The 19,929-nt window shown below is 33.7% G+C and overlaps 1 protein-coding gene across 7 annotated transcripts in view; it reads right to left on the reverse strand.

Moving 5' to 3' along the window:
• Positions 1 to 12,133: 12,133 nt before the first annotated feature.
• The window catches only part of LOC128986620 (phosphoglycerate mutase 1-like), a 30,053-nt gene continuing 22,257 nt past the window's right edge, over positions 12,134 to 19,929 (reverse strand). For all 7 annotated transcript variants that reach the window (XM_054407120.1, XM_054407078.1, XM_054407128.1 and 4 more), the window contains 3 exons: positions 18,068 to 18,300; positions 15,507 to 15,768; positions 12,134 to 12,492 (listed from right to left, as the gene is read on the reverse strand). In XM_054407120.1, the coding sequence (XP_054263095.1) occupies positions 12,326 to 12,492; positions 15,507 to 15,768; positions 18,068 to 18,300 (662 nt within the window). In that variant the 3' untranslated portion in view covers positions 12,134 to 12,325. The remainder of the gene's footprint in view (positions 12,493 to 15,506; positions 15,769 to 18,067; positions 18,301 to 19,929) is intronic.

Raw genomic sequence — 19,929 nt, forward strand, 5'->3', positions numbered from 1 at the left:
ATATAAAGTTTAAGATATATTACTATTACAAAAGTCCAAGAAAACAAAATATATTTTCATTATTTTTTAAATGGTAGAAGCAAGTGTAGTTTCACCCCTAATTTTCTGAGAGCTTGAGAAGCATCATTTCCAAATTTTTAATCATTGGATTATAGTGTCACTGATGTGGTGGTATTTCTTCAGAAATGATGTGTAATCTATATATAAAGCCCAAAGTACCCATGAACTTTTGAGAACACTACAAGTCACTTCCCCATAAACCATATGCTTAAAATAATCGTCATGACAAGAAACCTTGTGCAAAACTATCTACTATTTCATAAATTGCCCTTTAAGGTCGTAATTACATTATAAAGGCAACTTTCCATATACCAAATGTTAAAAATACCTCAGCTGTACGACTTATTTGTATGTTATTCTTTCAATTTAGTACCTTATTAAAATCAGGTGTGATTATTTGTTTGTATCACTGTATTCTGTTTTGTTTACAGTACTTCAATTTAACTTAACCAATTAATAGTTTTAATAATACTTGTGAAGGCAAACAGGGTGAAGCCCATGGGTAACAGCTAGTTTTTTTTATTACTAAAAGTAAATATTATTGCAAGACTGTAGACATTTTTTGGAATTATTTGTGTACTAGCAGTTACCCGGCGTGTGTTGCTGCGCTTAACAACTATTATTTTAAATGGTAATTTGTTCTTTACGATGAATAATAAAAGTGTATACCAAAAATAAAAATATAATATTTTACTTAATTGCCAGTGAATAAACAATGTTTTTGTTTTTTTTTATTAGGTGTACTGTATAAATATATAAGTTTTTAGGCGTACCTACCACCACGTGAGCACGCAACATACAGCTGTCCGTGTGAAAAGGATGAATTTTCTAAATTTAAACCGATGATAGTCAGGGATTGCCCTAGTGCCTTATAATGGTGATTGCGAAAGCAAGGCACAAAGGAAATTGTAGTTGCTTAAATTCAGAGGGTAATTCGGATGAAATCATCAGTATTCTTGGGATTAAGACTATTTCTCTTTTAAACTTACACTGATCATTTTTGCTTCAATCAATTTTGGTGTAATTTTTTTAATCGTTAGTCTAGTAAGGTTGCATAGCTTTGGTGGATTTAAGTTTTGCATTAGTATTATTGGAGTTCCTTCTTTTAATGACAGTAATGTGGTGGGTTAATGACAAATTGAGAGGCATTTGAATACCTGAGATAGAACGGACGATTATTATTCACTTAATTATTTATGTTAGATTGTGTGTGTATAGAACAAAAGATAACAATATTTAGGCATTGCATGTGCTGCGATTAGGGTTTAATATATTTGGACTTATTCAAAAGTAAAATAGTTTTCTTCGCTGCACTCTGTGGAAACATTGTGGCACTATTTCAAATCATGACTAATACAGAATGTTGTGATTATTCCAACCTACAAAACAGTTGGTGAAAGTAAACAAGCTTTTAAATTATATTTATTTGTAAACATTGTAGTTAAAAAAGTCTGACATTGGCCCACTTAAAACCCTCTGGGGTGAAGCCCTTTTGACAGATCTGCACCAAACTTCACACAAACCTGAAAGTTTTATTACAATCTGTGGAGCGGTTTCGGAGTCCTTAAGGTACATACATATATACATACATACATAGTTCCTCTTTTATAGATATAGATAAGAGCCTTATTATGTGCGGCCACTCGAGTTGCTCAAGACCGCGACTGCTCAGTCGCTTGGGGTGGCGTTAGGTGTGGCGAGGTTTGAATGATATAGTCGTCAAGTGAAGAAGATGAACTATTTCTTCTACTTTAACGCGTCGTAAACATAGGCGAAACAACAGTGTTGGAGTCCATCTGTTACTGAAAGCTTTCTTCTAAAGGAGAATTTTTTACACTTAATGGTGATCTCAGAGACTATGACAAGAAGTTTTTTTTTATATTTACACAAAATCCTATCACAACACAAAATCTAACGCAAGTATTTTCCTATTTACATTATATACAAATAACATCACAACATTTTACTTGAATTCACTGAAACATCAGCAACTACAGATAACCCCATTTTCGTATGGATGTAAACAAAATTGTATCATGGCCATCTGTTTTGATGTAAACAAATGTAAACTTAAAAAGATCAGATGATTGACAACAGGATTCAGCATGTACAAAATTTTAAAAGCCTATAGGACAAAAGGGGGGGGGGGGTGATGGAATATCATCCAAACCCGCAAAAGGCACATCTAAGAGGACAAGAGCTTTAAATTGGTACCCAATATGCCTATAAAAATAAATATTTAGGGGTTGATTTGCTGCACACAAGAATTCAACAAATTCTTTTAATAATATAGATAATACAATTTTGACATAAAAACCGTGACTGTGGCGAGGTAGGGAGTGGGGCACTGCGCGGTGGCCCGCAATTGTGGCTGAGTATAATAAGCAGCATATGAGAACATGGCCTGCTGGTGGCGCAACAGCCGCTCATGCTTGCCACCACTAGCGAGGGTGCACGACTAGGGTGGCTAGTCGATGCGACTGTTGCATGCCTCGCCACCGCGTTCTTTGCATTCTTTGAGCATTTGCCGTGGCGAACCACTCGAGTGGGCGTGCATTATTAGGCTCTAACCATAAGTTAAAAATTAAACTTAACTCCATATGGATGAACACCTTGTGTCAGTTACACTGCACACCTAGTTTGCACAAACAACCCAACACTGTCTGTTTTAATTAGCATTGGATTAAGTAGTAATAACTAGGCCTGATTACTATTTTAAAAATAGTTTATATTTGACAAATAATACAAAATTGTTGTTGAAATTAATGTGTTTATGAATTGTGTTATATTTGGTTTTGTGATAGGAAAATACAAATAATGTCAAAGAAAAAGTATAATAAAACCAAATAGTATTACTTAAGTTTGATATTATTGCAGTATCTGTGACTTACTTTACAGTCGAATCTCTAGACCCTCAACCAAATGTGATTAATCAGTAGGAGTAAACACATTGTTGTATTATTGTATAATATTTAAGTGAGATAGTAAAGTAAAATACTAAAATTAGCTAATAAGTGATACATATCTCCATTGCAGAAAATCTGCATACTACACACTCATTTATCTTTACTTTGTTGAATTTGTAAGGACCCGAAGATCCTCCTGAGTTTGTTATATATCCAAAAATGGAGTTGTAGAGAATTTAGCAGCACACTGTTCTGATCATGACCGTATGGTGTATTCTTTACCATTTCCCTATGGATGTGAAGGGTGGTATGTCTCAAGCTGCAAGAGTGAACAACTGGACACTGCAACGCAATTAAACAGTTGCAGATCACAGTCCACTCACCAATCATACATAGTGGTAATCTATTTATTTAATTGATTGTTGATATAAGAGGATAAAGGACGGTACCCACTCAAAAGAAGAGAACAGTCAAGACTCAGACAGTTAAGACAATCGTAATAGATGAAATAATCAAATCACTTACTGAACAGCTGCTTATTTGCATTAACAAAATTGAAAACAAGCCGGAAGTTGTTTTGAGAGGTTATCTTTTCATGAACAGTATTTTTGTTTTCTAAGTTAGTTTTTTAAATAATGTAGCAATATGACAAAAAATCTAGTTCATTAAACGGTCAAAGAGTGTGTTTTCAACCCTCTCACCTCAGATAGTTCAATGAAAAGAGTCACTTTACACCATAGTGATGAAATATATGATTTCAGAAAAAATGTTATAGCCTGTAATCTTATTTCCTAAGTGTAATTATGTGTTCATCAATGGTGCTATATAATAAAATACTACTGTTGGTTACTGTTGTGTTCTTATTACCATAAAATATTTTAAGTAAACCATTAACTTCACCAATATCAGGAATTAATAGTTTTGCATTAAGAATATTATACAGGGTGTCCGTCAACTCTCAGTACGGTATCTGACCTTTTAAGGTATCATTCTCGGACCAAGACAAACTAAAATGTCATGTTTAAAATTTCCAAAACTAAATATTACCCGTGGATAGATAATTAATAAAAAGGTCTTTATTAGCAAGTGTTTTTCAGAAGAATACATTCTGTTTTTCAAAACAACTCTGGTCCTTAATCCTAATAAACTATACATATGAGGCAAACTATAAACAATCTATATAAATAATCTATGAAAACTATGCAAAATACCCCCGCCGCAGCAAACCAATAAATTGACAACAACAAACAATGAACACTTGAACAATGAAACAATGAAATTGACTAAGCGAATTTCTACAGTAGACTCCCTCTTATCTGGACACCTTTTAACCGGACTAAACTCGGCGGAAATTACATCTCTTTAACCAGACAATTTTTATCAGCACATCGGAATAACCGGACTAGATCGGCAGGAAGTGGGTGGTACTGAACCGACTGTTCTCGTGGGAAAGATTTGAAACCAGTGTTCACGTGTTTAAATACAATGCTCTCCAAAATTGAAGTCAAATACTGTATACAGTATGCATTTAAATGGTCCATTTTAACGAGTTTTTGGGGACGTCGGTTTAACCGGAAAAACCGTTATCCGAACTGGCCTCGGTCCCAAGGAGTCCAGATAGGAGGGAGTCTACTGTATTTGTCTGAATTGATTTTCAATTAAATCTATTATAATATTAATAACATTAGGTTTTACGAGTACAGTAGAACCTCGATGACAAAAAACTCTCATGGGGATTATTAAATAAGACTTGTTATCAAGGTTGACTTCTTATTGTGGTTGACAATAACATGTGATAAAGGGTAAAATAAGTTCAAGGGTATTTTTAAATTACACTTGTTATCAAGGGTGACTTGTTATTGAGGGTCTTCTTATCGAGGTTCCACTGCACTAGGTTTCTGCTACAAGGAAACTAATCAAGTGTGTTTTTACTTTCTCCCCCTATACCATTAGCATAAGTATTGAAATAAATTTTTCGAAATCAAAATTTTCGAGTTTGAGTCTTGAGTGGATATATCATTTAGGGTCCCCGGGGACCCAAAAAAGTGGTTTTCGAAGTGATGTCTGTGTGTCTACTGTCTAGATGTGTACAGAGCTAGGGACTACACCCGTGGTCCGATTTCGATGAAATTTTGTGTGTAGGTTCTAATTCATGGCATCTCCAGGCTTTTTTTTAATTTTTTTTTATATTTGGTTTTTTAATGTTGATTTTTTTCAGAATAACGGAAAAATCTGATTTTCTCAAAAATGGCCTGAATGGTTTTGATACACATTTAGTAGGTTGCAGCCCTTTAAATTCTGAACAAAATGGTACGACTCCCATTTCTGTAAAAATTATGGTCCAAAAGACATTTTAAATTATGTTATTTTCCCATAAACACCCCAAAAAATAGGATTAAAAAAAGCCGGTTTTGTTTTAATTTAGTATGTTATGGTCCCTAAAATTTTGAGTTTTTTAATTTTTTTTGAAATTTTGATTTTTAATGTTGATTTCCCTATAAAACCCCATAAAATAACAGAAAAAATGTATTTTCCCGAAAATGGCCCGAACAATTTTCTAAAAAAATTAGCCTAGTATATTATAGTTCTTTAAATTCCAAACAAAATGGTTCAAGTCCCATTTCCGTAAAAATTATGGTTCAAAAGTTATTGTAACTTATGTTACTTTCCCTTAAAATAACAAAAAAATGGATTTTTGGAGAAAAGCTGATTTTGATCAAAATTAATGTGTTATGGTCCTAATAATTCTAAAAAAATAGTGCAACACCCCATTGCTGTAACAATTACAGTTCAAAAGTTATTGCAACTTTTGTGATTTTTATCCATAAAATATACCATTCAGAGTGATTCAAAATGAATGACCAAATTTTAACGCATTGTAACTTTTATATTATTAAACTTACCGCTATAAAATACACATCAAACGAAAAAGGAACTCAAAGAGTTTATGCCTTCCAAAGACACATCATTTAACAAAATCGATCCAGCAGAACTGTATATTTAATTGTAATTTTAATTAGAATCTGGTTATTTTCCTGAATCACTACAAATTTCAAAAGTAATTCAAGTTTTAAAAAAGGGTGAAAAACATTTGGCACAGAATTATCGTCCAATATCAATTGTCCCAATTTTTTCCAAAATATTAGAATCCTTAATTTATGATCAACTAAATCATTATTTTGAAAGTCATAATCTTATTACAAGTAGCCAATTTGGATTCAGGAAAGGCAAAAATACAACAACTGCAGTTCTGAAAATTGTAAATGAAACCTTAGACGCCTTCGAAATGAAAAATTCTGTCATGCTCTCTCTTTGTGATCTAAGCAAAGCATTTGACTGCATTCCATTTGAAATTGTATTAATGAAACTAAAATTTTATGGAATTAGAGGTGAACCTTTGAAATTAATTGAGTCTTACTTGACCAATCGGAAGCAGTTTGTGTCAGTCAAAAACAATAATTCAGTTTTGAGAGATGTAGGGATAGGTGTTCCGCAAGGCTCAGTTCTAGGACCATTTTTCTTTATCATTGCAATTAATGACCTGCCAGCAAATGTTGTGTCAAACTCTGTTATTTGCTATGCAGATGACACAACAATTCTCTGTAGACATAGAAAAATTGAAATTTTAAACACCCTGGCAGAGACTTCCCTTAGTAATGCAGTTGCCTGGTTCTCAGCCAATAAACTGTTTTGTAATGAAACAAAAACTCAAACTATTACTTTAAGTTTAAACAGAGATTTAGAAAATAAAGCCGTAAAACTTTTGGGGATATATATTGATTCAAAATTAAACTGGGGATCCCATATAGAACATGTATGTAAAAAAATATCCAGGGTTAGCTATCTTATCTGGAAACTAAGTGAAATGAAATGAAATGAAATGAAGTGATTTTGTTTCTGGCGAGTACCTTAGAATGGCTTATTTTGGTCTTCTGGAATCACACATAACCTACGGTCTCCTCTTATGGGGCCATTCCTCACAAACAAATGATATTTTATTGATTCAAAAGAAAGTAATTCGCAATATGTGTAGGGCGAGCCTTGTGGAACACTGTCGTCCATTATTTATTAAACTTAAAATTCTCACTGTTGTAAATTTGTATATTTTCTGCTCATTAATGCACATCAAAATGAACTTACAAGAATGTGTCACAAGAGAGAGCATACACAACCACGACACAAGAGGGAAGGTGAGACTTGATATCCCAATGCACAGATTAGCCAAAACTGGGTCATCTCACAAAATAAACTGCATTAGATTTTTCAATAAACTTCCTTCATATGCTAGAACTGCACCAGTCAATGTTTTCAAGAAGAAAATGTACGATTGGCTATTAAAAAATCCGTTTTATTGTTTAACTGAGTTTTTAGACTGTCCTGTGATCCTAGATTAACACTTGTAGATAGAATTGATTGAAGAAATGTTGTTATTGTCAGTAGTGTTTGGGCCTATATAGGTTTATGATTGTTATATGTGTAGATTTTCTTTTCCTTAGTATTATGATAGATTTAGCCTATATTGTATGACGAAGCCTATTTCATGTAATATGATCAATGGTGAATAAAGATTTCTGATTTATTGATTTCTGATTTCTGTACAAAGTTAAAAAGTAATCTCAAACTTTTTTTACCACTAGAAATTTGGAGGTTACTTGATGTTTTTGCAAATAAATTTTAAATGGTGAGGAAACCGACCAAAGTGGAAGGTAATATTCCGAAAGAGAATAAAATTTCCTACAATCTACTATTATGCATTTTTTGAAAATACTCAATAAATGTAGCCTAAATTTGGCTTAAAATAAAAAAGTGTGAAATTTAATGTTTGCTATGTTTATTGTCTACATTGAAGATGGGTATTTTCAATTTTTTTTATTTTGAAGCAATTTTTGGTACCTTTCTTGAGTATTTTCAAAAAATGCATAATAGTAGATTGTAGGAAATTTTATTCTCTTTCGGAATATTACCTTCCACCTCTTGGTTGGTTTCCTCACCATTTAAAAATTATTTGCAAAAACTTCAAGTAACCTCCAAATTTGTAGTGGTAAAAAAAGTTGGAGATTACTTTTTAAATTTGTAGAATTAAATCTACAGTTCTGCTGGATCGATTTTGTTAAATGATGTGTCTTTGGAAGGCATAAACTCTTTGAGTTGCTTTTTCGTTTGATGTGTATTTTTTATAGCGGTAAGCTTAATAGTATAAAAGTTATAAAGCGTTAAAACTGGGTCATTAATTTTGAATCACCCTTTACTCTTGTCATGCCGGTGATCTAGTTGGTGGACTTGTCGCTCGTGTGAACTGGCAAATTTTAGTCACAGCTAGATGTGTTGCTTATGTGAACGTGGCCTAGCGTTACACAGACGAGTGTTACGTTGATGTCTTTCTGCATGTGTGGTTTCGAATCCCGTACATGTTGTGTGGGTTAGCTGGTGAGAGAGGCTCACCTTAAATAAATGGTATCCAGCTTGGGTAGAAGTTTACGGCATTATTGAGTTTGACATATGTTCGCTACTCTAATTATGGTATCTGAGCACTAGCACTGCACGCAGCCTACTATAAATGTAGCACTGGCTGTCCTAATTGACATTACCTGTGAGTTAACCCAGCGTTCGGTGGGGAACTTTGTTATTGTAGCCACGTGTTGCGCACGATTCGTATGTCATTTTAGTGAAATTTTTTTTGGATAGGTAATTTTTTTACTTATTGTGTCAGTGCTTTTTGAACAGTGTAGTGTGGGGGTTTTGGCTTGGATTTAGTTACATGTAATAGGATGATAACAATAATGACTGTTAGTAATAGCATTCTGAAAGGAATCTAACCTCAAAATAAAACTTGAAGCCTTTTTTCAGTATTTTTTGATGGTGTATCCAGGTACTTTGTCCCTCTATTTGACAATACAGAGGGTCTGTTGGCACTTTTGTTTAGTGCTGCTATCCGTAGGGTTCTTGTAAAACTTCCACAACAACTGGAATGCAGTTCATGCTACAATAATATGCCTCTCCTATTGGATTAAACTAAATCTAAATGTTTTAGTGCACTCATCCACACAGCACAATAGCTAAAAAAAGGTTGTAACCTAAAAAAAAAACTATCAAAGAAATAAAAAAATAAAAATAGGCTTAGTGTTTAAAGTGTTAACTTCATTTGGGTTTAACATTCAAACTAATTAAATTATTGACCACTCTTTTATAGGTAATATTCTTTATAATGTGTTTGTGGCTATACTCAAAAATATGCATGAATAGATCGTAAGTTTAAAAAACTATTTTACTTAAATTTAATAATCACAAAATAATATATATTTTAAATTTTCTTGTAGATTACATATATTCCATCACAAGTCATGTGTTGAAAGAGATTAGGGTACTCCATCACTGTTGTTGGTGAATATAAATCCTTGGTTCTTAATTTGACTTTATAAAATGCTAGGGCATGGCAACTTGCCACCTCATTGTGAAGCCAATCGGCTTAACTGCCAGGATGTATATTTTTGTACCCTGGCGCCTATTGTTACAATTTTAAATAGTTGATTGCAAAGTATAATCCATAATGATTAAATGCTGCTATATGATTATTTTGTGCTGCTAAGAGCACATTTTCAGGTTAAACGTTAAACACTATTCTCATTGAAGTATGAGGCTTCATGACTAATCATCAACCGGTAATACAGCTTGTGTTCGGACTACTTGGCCAAGTTTTTTGTATAAATGTCGTATTCGTATGGGTTTGTGTTTTTGTGCCCAAGAAGTGTTTATATTAATGCTGATGACCTCATACATCAATGAGAATAGTTTTTTAGCGTTTAACCTGAAACATGTGCTCTCAGGAGTACGAAACAGCTGTTGTTATTTATAACACAACAGGATCAATTGACGCAACAGGTATTCTAAACCTTTTTAATATTTTGATATTTCAAAAAATGTACTCAAGGGGATTTGATATATTTCCTGGATTGAAAATGAATGAATGAATATATGAATGAAAATTAAAGTCCAGTGGAATCCACGTTTTAGCAAATTTCCCTTATAGGGAATAAGCTATTACCATAGTACTCATAGCAAGACCTAGACCCGGGACTGATTTACTTTTTCGTTTTGTTTTAAGGGTCCTAGAGGATATAAACACCATCCATATTTATAATTAAATGTAAACAGCCGGTGTTGATTACCAACACAAGTCAATGTTTTTAAACTGTAAGTCAATGTTTTTTTAAACTACAGTGTCTTTTTCTCGGAAGGAAGGGCAGTAGGATGTAAACTAAAGCCTCGGTCACACTAGGCTGTTTAGCAGTTTTGTTAGCTAGAAATCTAACTGATTAGAGGTTATTTCCAGAATTTTTTAAAAACTAATGAGTATGATAGAAGTTAGCCCAAAAAAAACTAACGAATATTGCTATTCGTTAGAATTTCTATTTATTATTCCCAAGTATGCAGCTCAGATAATGTTAGAAGTTAAACTATTTTTAGATAGATACAAATTTATACAACCATATTTATAACAGCCATTTATAACAGCTGCGCTACAAGTTACAACTAAGTTACAACTAACTTTAATGTGACAGTAAAGAGATATTTATTTTTTACTAGCTGTGTACCCGTTCTACGCACGGGGATCTTTTAGTGTTCAGTTGAAACATTCATGTATAAAAACAGCAGTTGGTTTGCATATTTTGAGATATGCTGGCTAAACTATTATACATAACTTCATTTTATGTTGTTTGTTGTTGTTCCGGATTGGTATGACAATCAATAAAAGGTTAAATTGTCTGTGTCCGCCGGTCGATCCTAATGTATCCTATTACAGGAGATGCATTTCGGCAAAATTAAATCGCCATCATCAGTCCTAATATAAGGTCTTGAGCTTCCCCATTAGGTGCGTCTTGGAGTTTTTGAAACACATACACAAACTGTACATTTATGCACATGACGAATAAAACATAAATACACAGTAGGCCTACTTTTATTATTACTATGAACATGTAGACGCGTGACGGTCGTGTACCGAGTCTCGACTGAAAACGCTCATTTAAAAAATGCAAGTTTCCCAGCCATATACAACACTGATTCAAGGTCTTTTTCCCGGTTATCAAAACTCAAGAACAATTTTATACACAAAGAATCTCTATTTTCATTTACGGTTACCCTACAAATTATTTCACTTGCGATTAATTAAATCCGTTATGTAAGAAAAAAAGTTTTTTATCTTCCTTGGTTTGGATTTGCTTTCAAAACATGATCGGAAATGGTTGCGGTGTTTTTAAACAACATTCAATGTAAACATATCAGTTACAGCATAGATAAAACATACTCCCTTAGTAGATTTCCCATCCTTATGGAACAGCTGAAGCCAATTTTATTGTTAGTTCTGTCCGTTTTTCTGTAGAGGTCGTGTTTTGTTTACAATTTGTTTCCCGTTATTACAGCCATTTAAAACCTCGTTTAAGCAAATAATACGATCTAATCATAAACAATAACTTGTCCCCTAGTTATATAACCAAACAGTAAAGCACAAATCAAGAAATTAACCCTAAAATAATAGAAACAAAGTTTCATCGACACTAGCGCCTTTGTGTCACGTACATGAACTAGACACGAAAAACGTGCTTCAAAATTTACAATGGGATGAGAAGTCTACTTGTGTTGGTTAGTCTATGGTTACAGCTAGAAGAAATAATCTTGATTCAAACAGCTGTTTCGTTATTTAGATAAACATTGGGAGAAAACTTTAAAAAAATCGCACAAAATCGGGTTTTTAAATGTCCGTCATTTTATTTACAAAGTAGTGACGCCATATTTTAATGGCTAAAGACAATCTCGCCAATCCAGTGAATACATTAAAATGATTTGGAACTTGATAGGTACTCTCGTTTTTCAGGAGAAGGCCACGTAAAATGGCTCTTGGGCCGTGACAGACAGGAAGACGGACAGACAGAAATTTAGATGAGACTTGTTTCGGTTTCTTTAATGTATAAAACGTAAAAATAACCTAAAAGTTTATGATTCTGAGCAATGTACAGACAAAACTCTAATTTTATTTATATATTTATATTTATATTTATATAATAATCATACACTCTTACAATTAACAATAACAATAAATGTCTCAGCAAATCGAAACTTCAAGTTGAGATTTATCATTTCTGTATGGTAATAAGAACTAAAAAATAACAGCAAGCATTTAAAAACATTTATTTTCTAATAAAAATTCAATTTAAAACAGCTTTTATCACTTCAAAATCTTCTTTGTACAATATTTTTTACTTTTGGGCCCTGCTGAGTGTTTTTAGCATTAAATGTGATGTGTCAGTAGCAATTATTATCATACAAAACTTTGTTTTTTACCTTTAGATGCAACCTTAGCTTTAATTTCTATGAGATATAGAAGCCACCAAAGCCATGGCTTTTTCTACAGCTTCTCTATTAGAAAAGAACTTCATTGATACAACTGGTTTTAAATTTTCATCCAACTCGTAGTAAAAAGGCATGCCTGTAGGTAAATTGAGTTTCATGATGTCTTCATTACTAATACCTAGAAACAAATAAATAAAGTTACTTGTAATCTAAAAACTATTATAGGAAACAGCCATATTAATATGGAGCTACTATATTAATACAATACTTTTCCCAAGTCAATGCTTCATCTGAATAAGATAATGGGATTGTATACTTGCAGTATCATAAGTCAATGCTAAATCATGTAAATGAGATGTCCTATCACAGTATCCAAAGTCAATGCTTCATCTGTTTCTCGCAAATGTGATCTCTACTTGCAGTATCTAAAGTCAATGGTACATCTGGGTCACATACATGAGTAATCTACTTCCAGTATCCAAAGTCAATGGTTTATCTGGTTCTTATAAATTGATTGTCTACCTGCAGTATCCAATGACAATGGTATATTTGGATTACATAAAGGGAATAATCAGATGAAGGGATTTCCTATATTTTCAGGCAAGTATGTCCTATATGCCAGTGAAATTTGGAAAATGGATCAGCGTAGTACTTCTCAGCTCCAGGTGTTTGTAAACAGGTGTCTCAGACGTATAATGAGAGTGTTCTGGCCATAAAAACACTATATCAAATGAACAGCTTTGGGAGGCAACATCAGCCTGGAAATCAGCAGACGGAAGTGGAGGTGGCTGAGTCACACTCTTTGGAAGGCGGATGGATCAATTGAAAAGGAGGCCCTGGATAGGAATCCCCAATGGACGAGAAAGATGGGAAGCCCCTGTGACACCTGGAAATGAGCAATAATGAAGAAAGCCTCGAGTGTCGGGAAGACCTGGGGTCAGCAGAGGGATCTGGCGCAGGACAGGGATGGATGGTGAGCTCTTCTCGATGCCCTATGCTCCCGCTAAGGAGAGACAGGAAATAAATCATGTAAGTCAAGTATATTTTCAGTATCCAAAGTCAATGGTGCGTCTGGTTCACGTAAATGGAATGTCTGTTTGGAGTATCTAAAGTCAATGGTGCATTAGCGCAATTCTAGCGACCATAATCATTATTATTCATTTTATAGTAACTTATGCTCAAAAATATTACTACGATTGTTCTTCCCTATTGTTCTGTATTTGTAACACGCTACTTATTATCCGTTGAGTAACATATGTTGACTCTTTTGTTTACCTTAAGGCACTAACTAACTAAGGCACCTACTGGCACTAACCTAAACTAAAGGGCTGCATTAATTCACATTAAAAATATTAAAGATACATAACGCTGTTAGATTTGTTATTTTAGCGAATTTCCCATATAAGGAATAAGCTATTACCGTAGTACTCATAGTAAGGCCTGGACCCGGGACCGATTTACTTTTTCATTTTGAGGTCCCTAGAGGCCAAAAACACCATCCTTTCAAATTCATATATATATTTATATATGTGTCCGTTAGCACGATAACTCAAGCAAAAATCATCCGATTTTGATGAAATTTGGTACAAACGTGTAAACCAACGTTTCTTCGAACGAGTTCGCGAACCAGCATGATTGGACCATGGGAACAGGGGATTATGGGGGGTTTTATGGGGTAAAAATTGGTTTTTCCCATTTTTGACCCTATAAAATAAAAATTTAGCATTTTCTTTCCAAACCATGTTGTAGAGCTTAAAAAAACAAATAATTTAGTATATTGAAGCGTTAATATGCGCCTAATGTTTACAGAGAAAACTCCAAAAAACTGTAAATTTAAAATTCCTATGTTATTCTTATGGAGAATAAGTAAACTGCTGTAGTTTGCTTGTTTATGAACATATTTTGATCAAATTTGGAAAATGCATTCATTTAATACCAAACTATAAACATTTCACAAAAAAACAAACTTTTTACCCTCTCTGTTGCAGCAAACCTAAGTAATCAAATCGTTAAACTAATGTTATTTAAAATAGGGAATAAACGTTATATTTTAAGGAGACATTTTAGTGTAAATCCAATCAGGCAAATGGAAATTCACTTAGTCTGCAGGTTTGCTACGGCGGGGGTATTTTATAGATTGTTTATTTTTTTCCCAGAGGTTATAGATGTGAAGTGGATGTGCTACTTATAATTGTCAAAAATTTTAGAATTTTGTTTTTTTGAACTCAATTTTTATTTAAATTTTCTTCTACAAGAAAAACACAACAATTTGATGTAAACATACCGTACACATTTCATGGAGAGAACAAATTTTCAAGTTGAACATGCACACAAACTTTTGACAAACTAATCATCATTTCGTTTTTGTCAGTCTCGTACAACCCACAGTGAATGATTAACTGATATTAACTGATCAGTTATTAATGTTGAATTTTGCTTGATATGTAGTAGCCCTAATCTTCGAATATATATGAATCTGAACGAAGGGTGTTTTTGGCCTCTGGGGACCTCAAAACAAAAAAGTAAATCTGGCCCGGGTCTAGGTCTTACCATGAGACCTACTGTAATACTGTAGCTTATTCCCTATATGGGATATTCACTAAAATGATTACGTGTTTTTGTAATTCAAACCCCACAAAAATAAAGATAATTTTATCATAGCAATTTTAGATGATGGTTGAGTTCCCCTGTTATTTCACACTTGCAGAAGATTTTCTCATTAAGTATATAACCATTTACCTGATGTAGGCAATTAAAAAATTAACAGGAATTTAAACCTTAATTTTTTAATTGGGAGTTAATAATAAAAGAAAAAAGTTAATAAGAAACTAACTTGTGTGTGGTAATCATTTAATGTTATCAGCTCCTGTCACTGTTATCTTAAGCTAATATTGTCAAATTTATGATTTAGGTAGGCCTAAAAACAACTTCATTTCAGTTTCAAAGTTATCAGCCACTCAGCAGGGATTCCAAATAGTTGTTAATTAACTGATTATCGTCAAATTGTTAAATAATAAATGTATCTTCAAAATTCAACATGACATATACTCGTAAAAATATGGATCTAATTTCTCTTGTGTTATATATTTTAGATTATCATATACGTATAGTATTGGATTATTATTTGATTTTATATCAATGAAAAGAAGGCCATCTTTTGACTAAAGGTAAAAATATGTATACAAAACATACCATCAATATGTTTGACAAGCCCTCTTAGAGTGGTTCCATGAGTCACAATCAATACTCTCTTGCCACTAAGTATATCTGGAACTATTGTTTCATTCCACAATGGTAAAGTTCGAACCATTGTTGTCTCAAGTGATTCAACCTCAGGAATAAATATATTTGGTTGGCTTTTGAACTTAGGATTCTCCACAATACTTGTGTAATACTTGTGAGTTTCCTTCATCGGTGGAGGTAAAACATCAAATTTCCGCCTCCAGATTTGAACCTGTAGACAGTGAAAGTGGTAAAAAACATTTTCACCACACTATGATCTTTTTAGCTTTTTTACATACGTTAATTGGTGGGTGAAAGTTATGTTTTGCTGGCCATGCCAGCTGTCATCGTCATTTGGGGACCAAGCAGGTTTTTACATCCTTAGGGCCACAAAATCAGCTGCCCACTTACTTTCTTAGAACATTTTTTTTTTTTTTTTTTTTTATCAGAATTGATTTTACAATCTGTTCAAACTTCAAATATGAGAACAATAAGTAAAACATATATCAAGCAATGTCAGGAAGCAAGCACCTGTTCATCAACAAGTCTTGCCAAAAATTTGATCAGTCATTTAAACATTTACAGAAATCTGTAGCTTAGGTCCAGCACATGCACAACACTTTTTAACCTGTTAATGCACTGACTATTGTCCAGCAGATTAACAGCAAGACTGTTCGGATGATATTCTAATTTTTCTTGATAATTTTTGCTAAGGTCTGTAATTTCTTCTTTCACTGATTTAATTTTGAAGTCATTCCTAATTGTAGTGTTGGATACGAACCAGGGTGCGCCAATAATTCTTCTCGCTGCCTAGCAACTATTAATTATTATTTTTGCTGATTCCTCAAATTATTTCTTCACATACTGGTAACCTTAAAGTTGTAGTTGTGTTGACTATCAGTGTGCATTATTGAGGTGAATAGTGGTAATAGGGTATAGTGTGGTGAAAAATACTGTTCGTACCACGGACCGAAATGGTTTTGCGGCTCTCGATCATTTTAAAAACTATTTCGAGCCGGCAAAACCTCATTTTCAGCCATAGGTACGAAATATACTATTTCAACATTACCCTTCCAACAACTGTTACTGGCCTGCAAATTATTTTTTGCATGTTTATGGTTTTGACTTCCTTTTAGATTCCAGCATTTGGCTTACCAAAACATATTTCTAAAAGCTTTCATTATGTTCTTTAAAAAGTATACTAACATCTTGAATGTTGATGACGGATTTGCAGACATTATGAGTGAAATTATAAAATCAAAATAATTTTGTATGCATATAATAGTTTTGGATTATTCTTGCTTTTACACTTTAATTTATTTACTTATCAATTTAAAATGTGTCGACACATTTTAACAAAACCTTGTATAGTAGTAAATGCTTAAACAACTTTCAGCTGCTGTGACTATCAAGCAAGTTTCATGATAATTCACAATTAGTTATCTACACAATTACAGTAGAACCCTTCATATCCAGCCACCACGGGACCAAGCCCCTGACCGGATAACGATTTGGCCGGATAAACCAACCTACTATGAAAATGATAATTCATAAGTATACGTCAATATATACAATCAAATGTATAATTTAATTCTGTTCTGGGATCATTTTTAGAAAAATAGACATGTTTGTAAAAAGAAAAAAAATATTTGTAGGTTAAAGTCATTAAGTAATGAATGTACAAATATTATGATTCCAGGTAACAAAACCTATTAAATGGAGGTAAAAATGACAATAAATTGTACTTAAAGATCATTAGGACTTAAATGGTACATGCATTTCTACTCAACATTCTTAACCATTTTGTGAAATACAAAAATTAATGTACTCATACTGTACTGTACTAACCCCACTTTGGAAATAATCAACCAACTGATCAGAGGTTAGGCCTACTAGTTCAACTGAGTATAGTGACTCAGCAAATAAATGTATAAACAAACAGATAAATAATGAGAACAATTTATTTTATGACTTGAGCAGTCACAAAGACTAGTGGCTGCATCTAAACGTCTGTAAGCTGTGAGAAAAAAAATGTTGATATTGGCTTCCTGGAAGGGGCCGGATAAACAGAGGACCGGTAAAACCAAGGCCGGATATGAGGGGTTCTACTGTAATCATCTTGAGTATTGGTGTCGATGGCAGAATATGGTAACAACTCAGCCATAGCAAACCTCGGCAGAATAAGGTAACAACTGAGCCGTGGAAAAACCCTGCCTGTCTCTTAAAAGTTCTTCTTTCGCAATAAAGTCCAAAATTTTAATCACGTAACAATATCAACCTTAAATAAAAAATATAACACAACTAATTTCAAACCTCTTTTTTAACAATATTAAACTTTTTAAAAGTCTACCAGTTTGGTAAATAATAAAAGCACACAATGATATTATGTAGGCAGCACAATTTGTCACAGAAAAAGTATGTATTAAGTACTGTGTTATAAAATTGAAAATAACTTTTACAAGTAAACAGTTTAAAATGTTTAAATGTGTAGAAAAATGTTTATAAAACAAATAAACTGAAAAGCAACATACTTGCTCAAGACCATACTTTTCAGCCATCTCTTCTTTATTGTACCCAGTCAAGTCTCCATAATGTCTCTCATTCAATCTCCAGTGTTCAACAACTGGTAAATCTAATTGATCTATTTCTGTCTTTATAATGTCTAATGTTTGATTAGCTCTAGTTAGTAAGGATGTAAATGCTACATCAAACTCCAGCCCAGCATCTCTCAAAGCTTTTCCCGAGGAAACAGCTTCTTCTAAGCCTGAAACATAAAAAAATATTAAAACGCGTGTTAAGAAAATACAACTGTCCACAGTTTATTCATACTAATTGAGAAACTCAGAAATTACTAATAAAGGCTTTCATCAAAGTATGGGTTGGCTGGACATATCCTATTGTATATAAAAAATTATCCTAATGTAATTTGTTGTCTATGTGATGGTGCTACTACCCTGGCATTGCTTGTATTTCTTGTGCAATTTAATGGTCACACTTTGGTCATCCTATTCACTGTATTCACAAATGACACAAAAATGTATGCTACTTGTTACCTTTATCTTATAGTCAGACAATTTGCAGATTTTCCACATGAATGGCAAACAACTGGTCTGTGTATGATCAACAAATTGTGGATGTTGTTATGGCTAATGCTAAGGTCATACTGTTTCCAAAAGTCATTTATTGCATTTAAACATTACAACTTGTCTTCAACTACAATACTGAGGTTCAAGGAGGTATATAGTACTGTTGAGTGTGGCACTAAACAAGAGTTGATAACCACCGGACTGCTCACTTCTTGTTGCAACCCACACAGTCCTGATTTTTAAATATTTGAGTAAACATACTGTTTACAAACCCATTTTTAAAACGGAGTATCTGTTCCCAGTTATTTTAAGTTAATGCAGTGCTAAACAAACCTCTCTAAAACTAAATCATTAGCCTTTAAGGTTTAGTGTGGTCATACACAGTGGTAGAAACATACCAGTATTCATTTAAATGATTTGTGTTTCATAAAATGTTTTTCAACAACTGCACTATCGCTTTTTATGGAAGTAATATCTCTGCTGGTTTGATAGCTCTCCTAAGTTGTTTTTGCACTCGCCAATACTAGATACAGTGGCGGCGATAGCGGCCCCGCACGGCCCGCGGTGCGGGTGGGCCCGCGAGCTATGGGGGCCCGTGAGCCCTGACTGGGATTTTTCGGGAAATTTTACCGGGACACGGGCCCGCAATTGTGTGACAGGCTCAGCCACATGGGCCCCCTATCATAACAATATTTATATGAAAATGACCATAAGTTTTTTTATGCCGAAAATTTGTTAACCCCAGTAAGAGCACTAGGACAAGTAGTTTACAACAGCTTTACTGACACTATTATTTGGCCAATCGATATAAACTCTCTACCAACCAAAGTAAAAGAATTGTCATCAGTCATGCAGGTTGCATCAACAGTCCTCATGGACTGCGTGAAGGCGCTATTTATAATAGGGCCGTATTTAGAACCAATGTGTCCCCGTCCTAGGAGGATAAAGCTAAAACATTAATGTTAATCCTCCTAGGCCCCGGTGGGGCACACCAGAGAGGGCCCTCAATGCTGATTTAACTTAATGAACTTGACAATTTTTTACGATCCGATCAAATCAGCGAATTAACCTAGGTGCCTGATGCGCTAGCTAATAAATAATTCCTTTCTTTCATTGACGCTAAAGAAGGATTTTCATTTCACTTCATTTCTTACTATTAGGAGGCTGCACTTTAGATTTGTTTACTTCGAGTCAGGTAAACAATTTTACTTACTTATAGGCCTCGGGCCAAATCAGAGCGGTTCAAAATCGGTTTGCTTTGGAAACTGTTGATTTTTATATAATGTCGATTTTCGAGCCGAGCACTG

This window comes from Macrosteles quadrilineatus, unplaced genomic scaffold, assembly GCF_028750875.1.
Source record: "Macrosteles quadrilineatus isolate MER2022 unplaced genomic scaffold, UCM_ALF_1.0 Scaffold_1__1_contigs__length_201487025, whole genome shotgun sequence".
NCBI lineage: Eukaryota > Metazoa > Arthropoda > Insecta > Hemiptera > Cicadellidae > Macrosteles > Macrosteles quadrilineatus.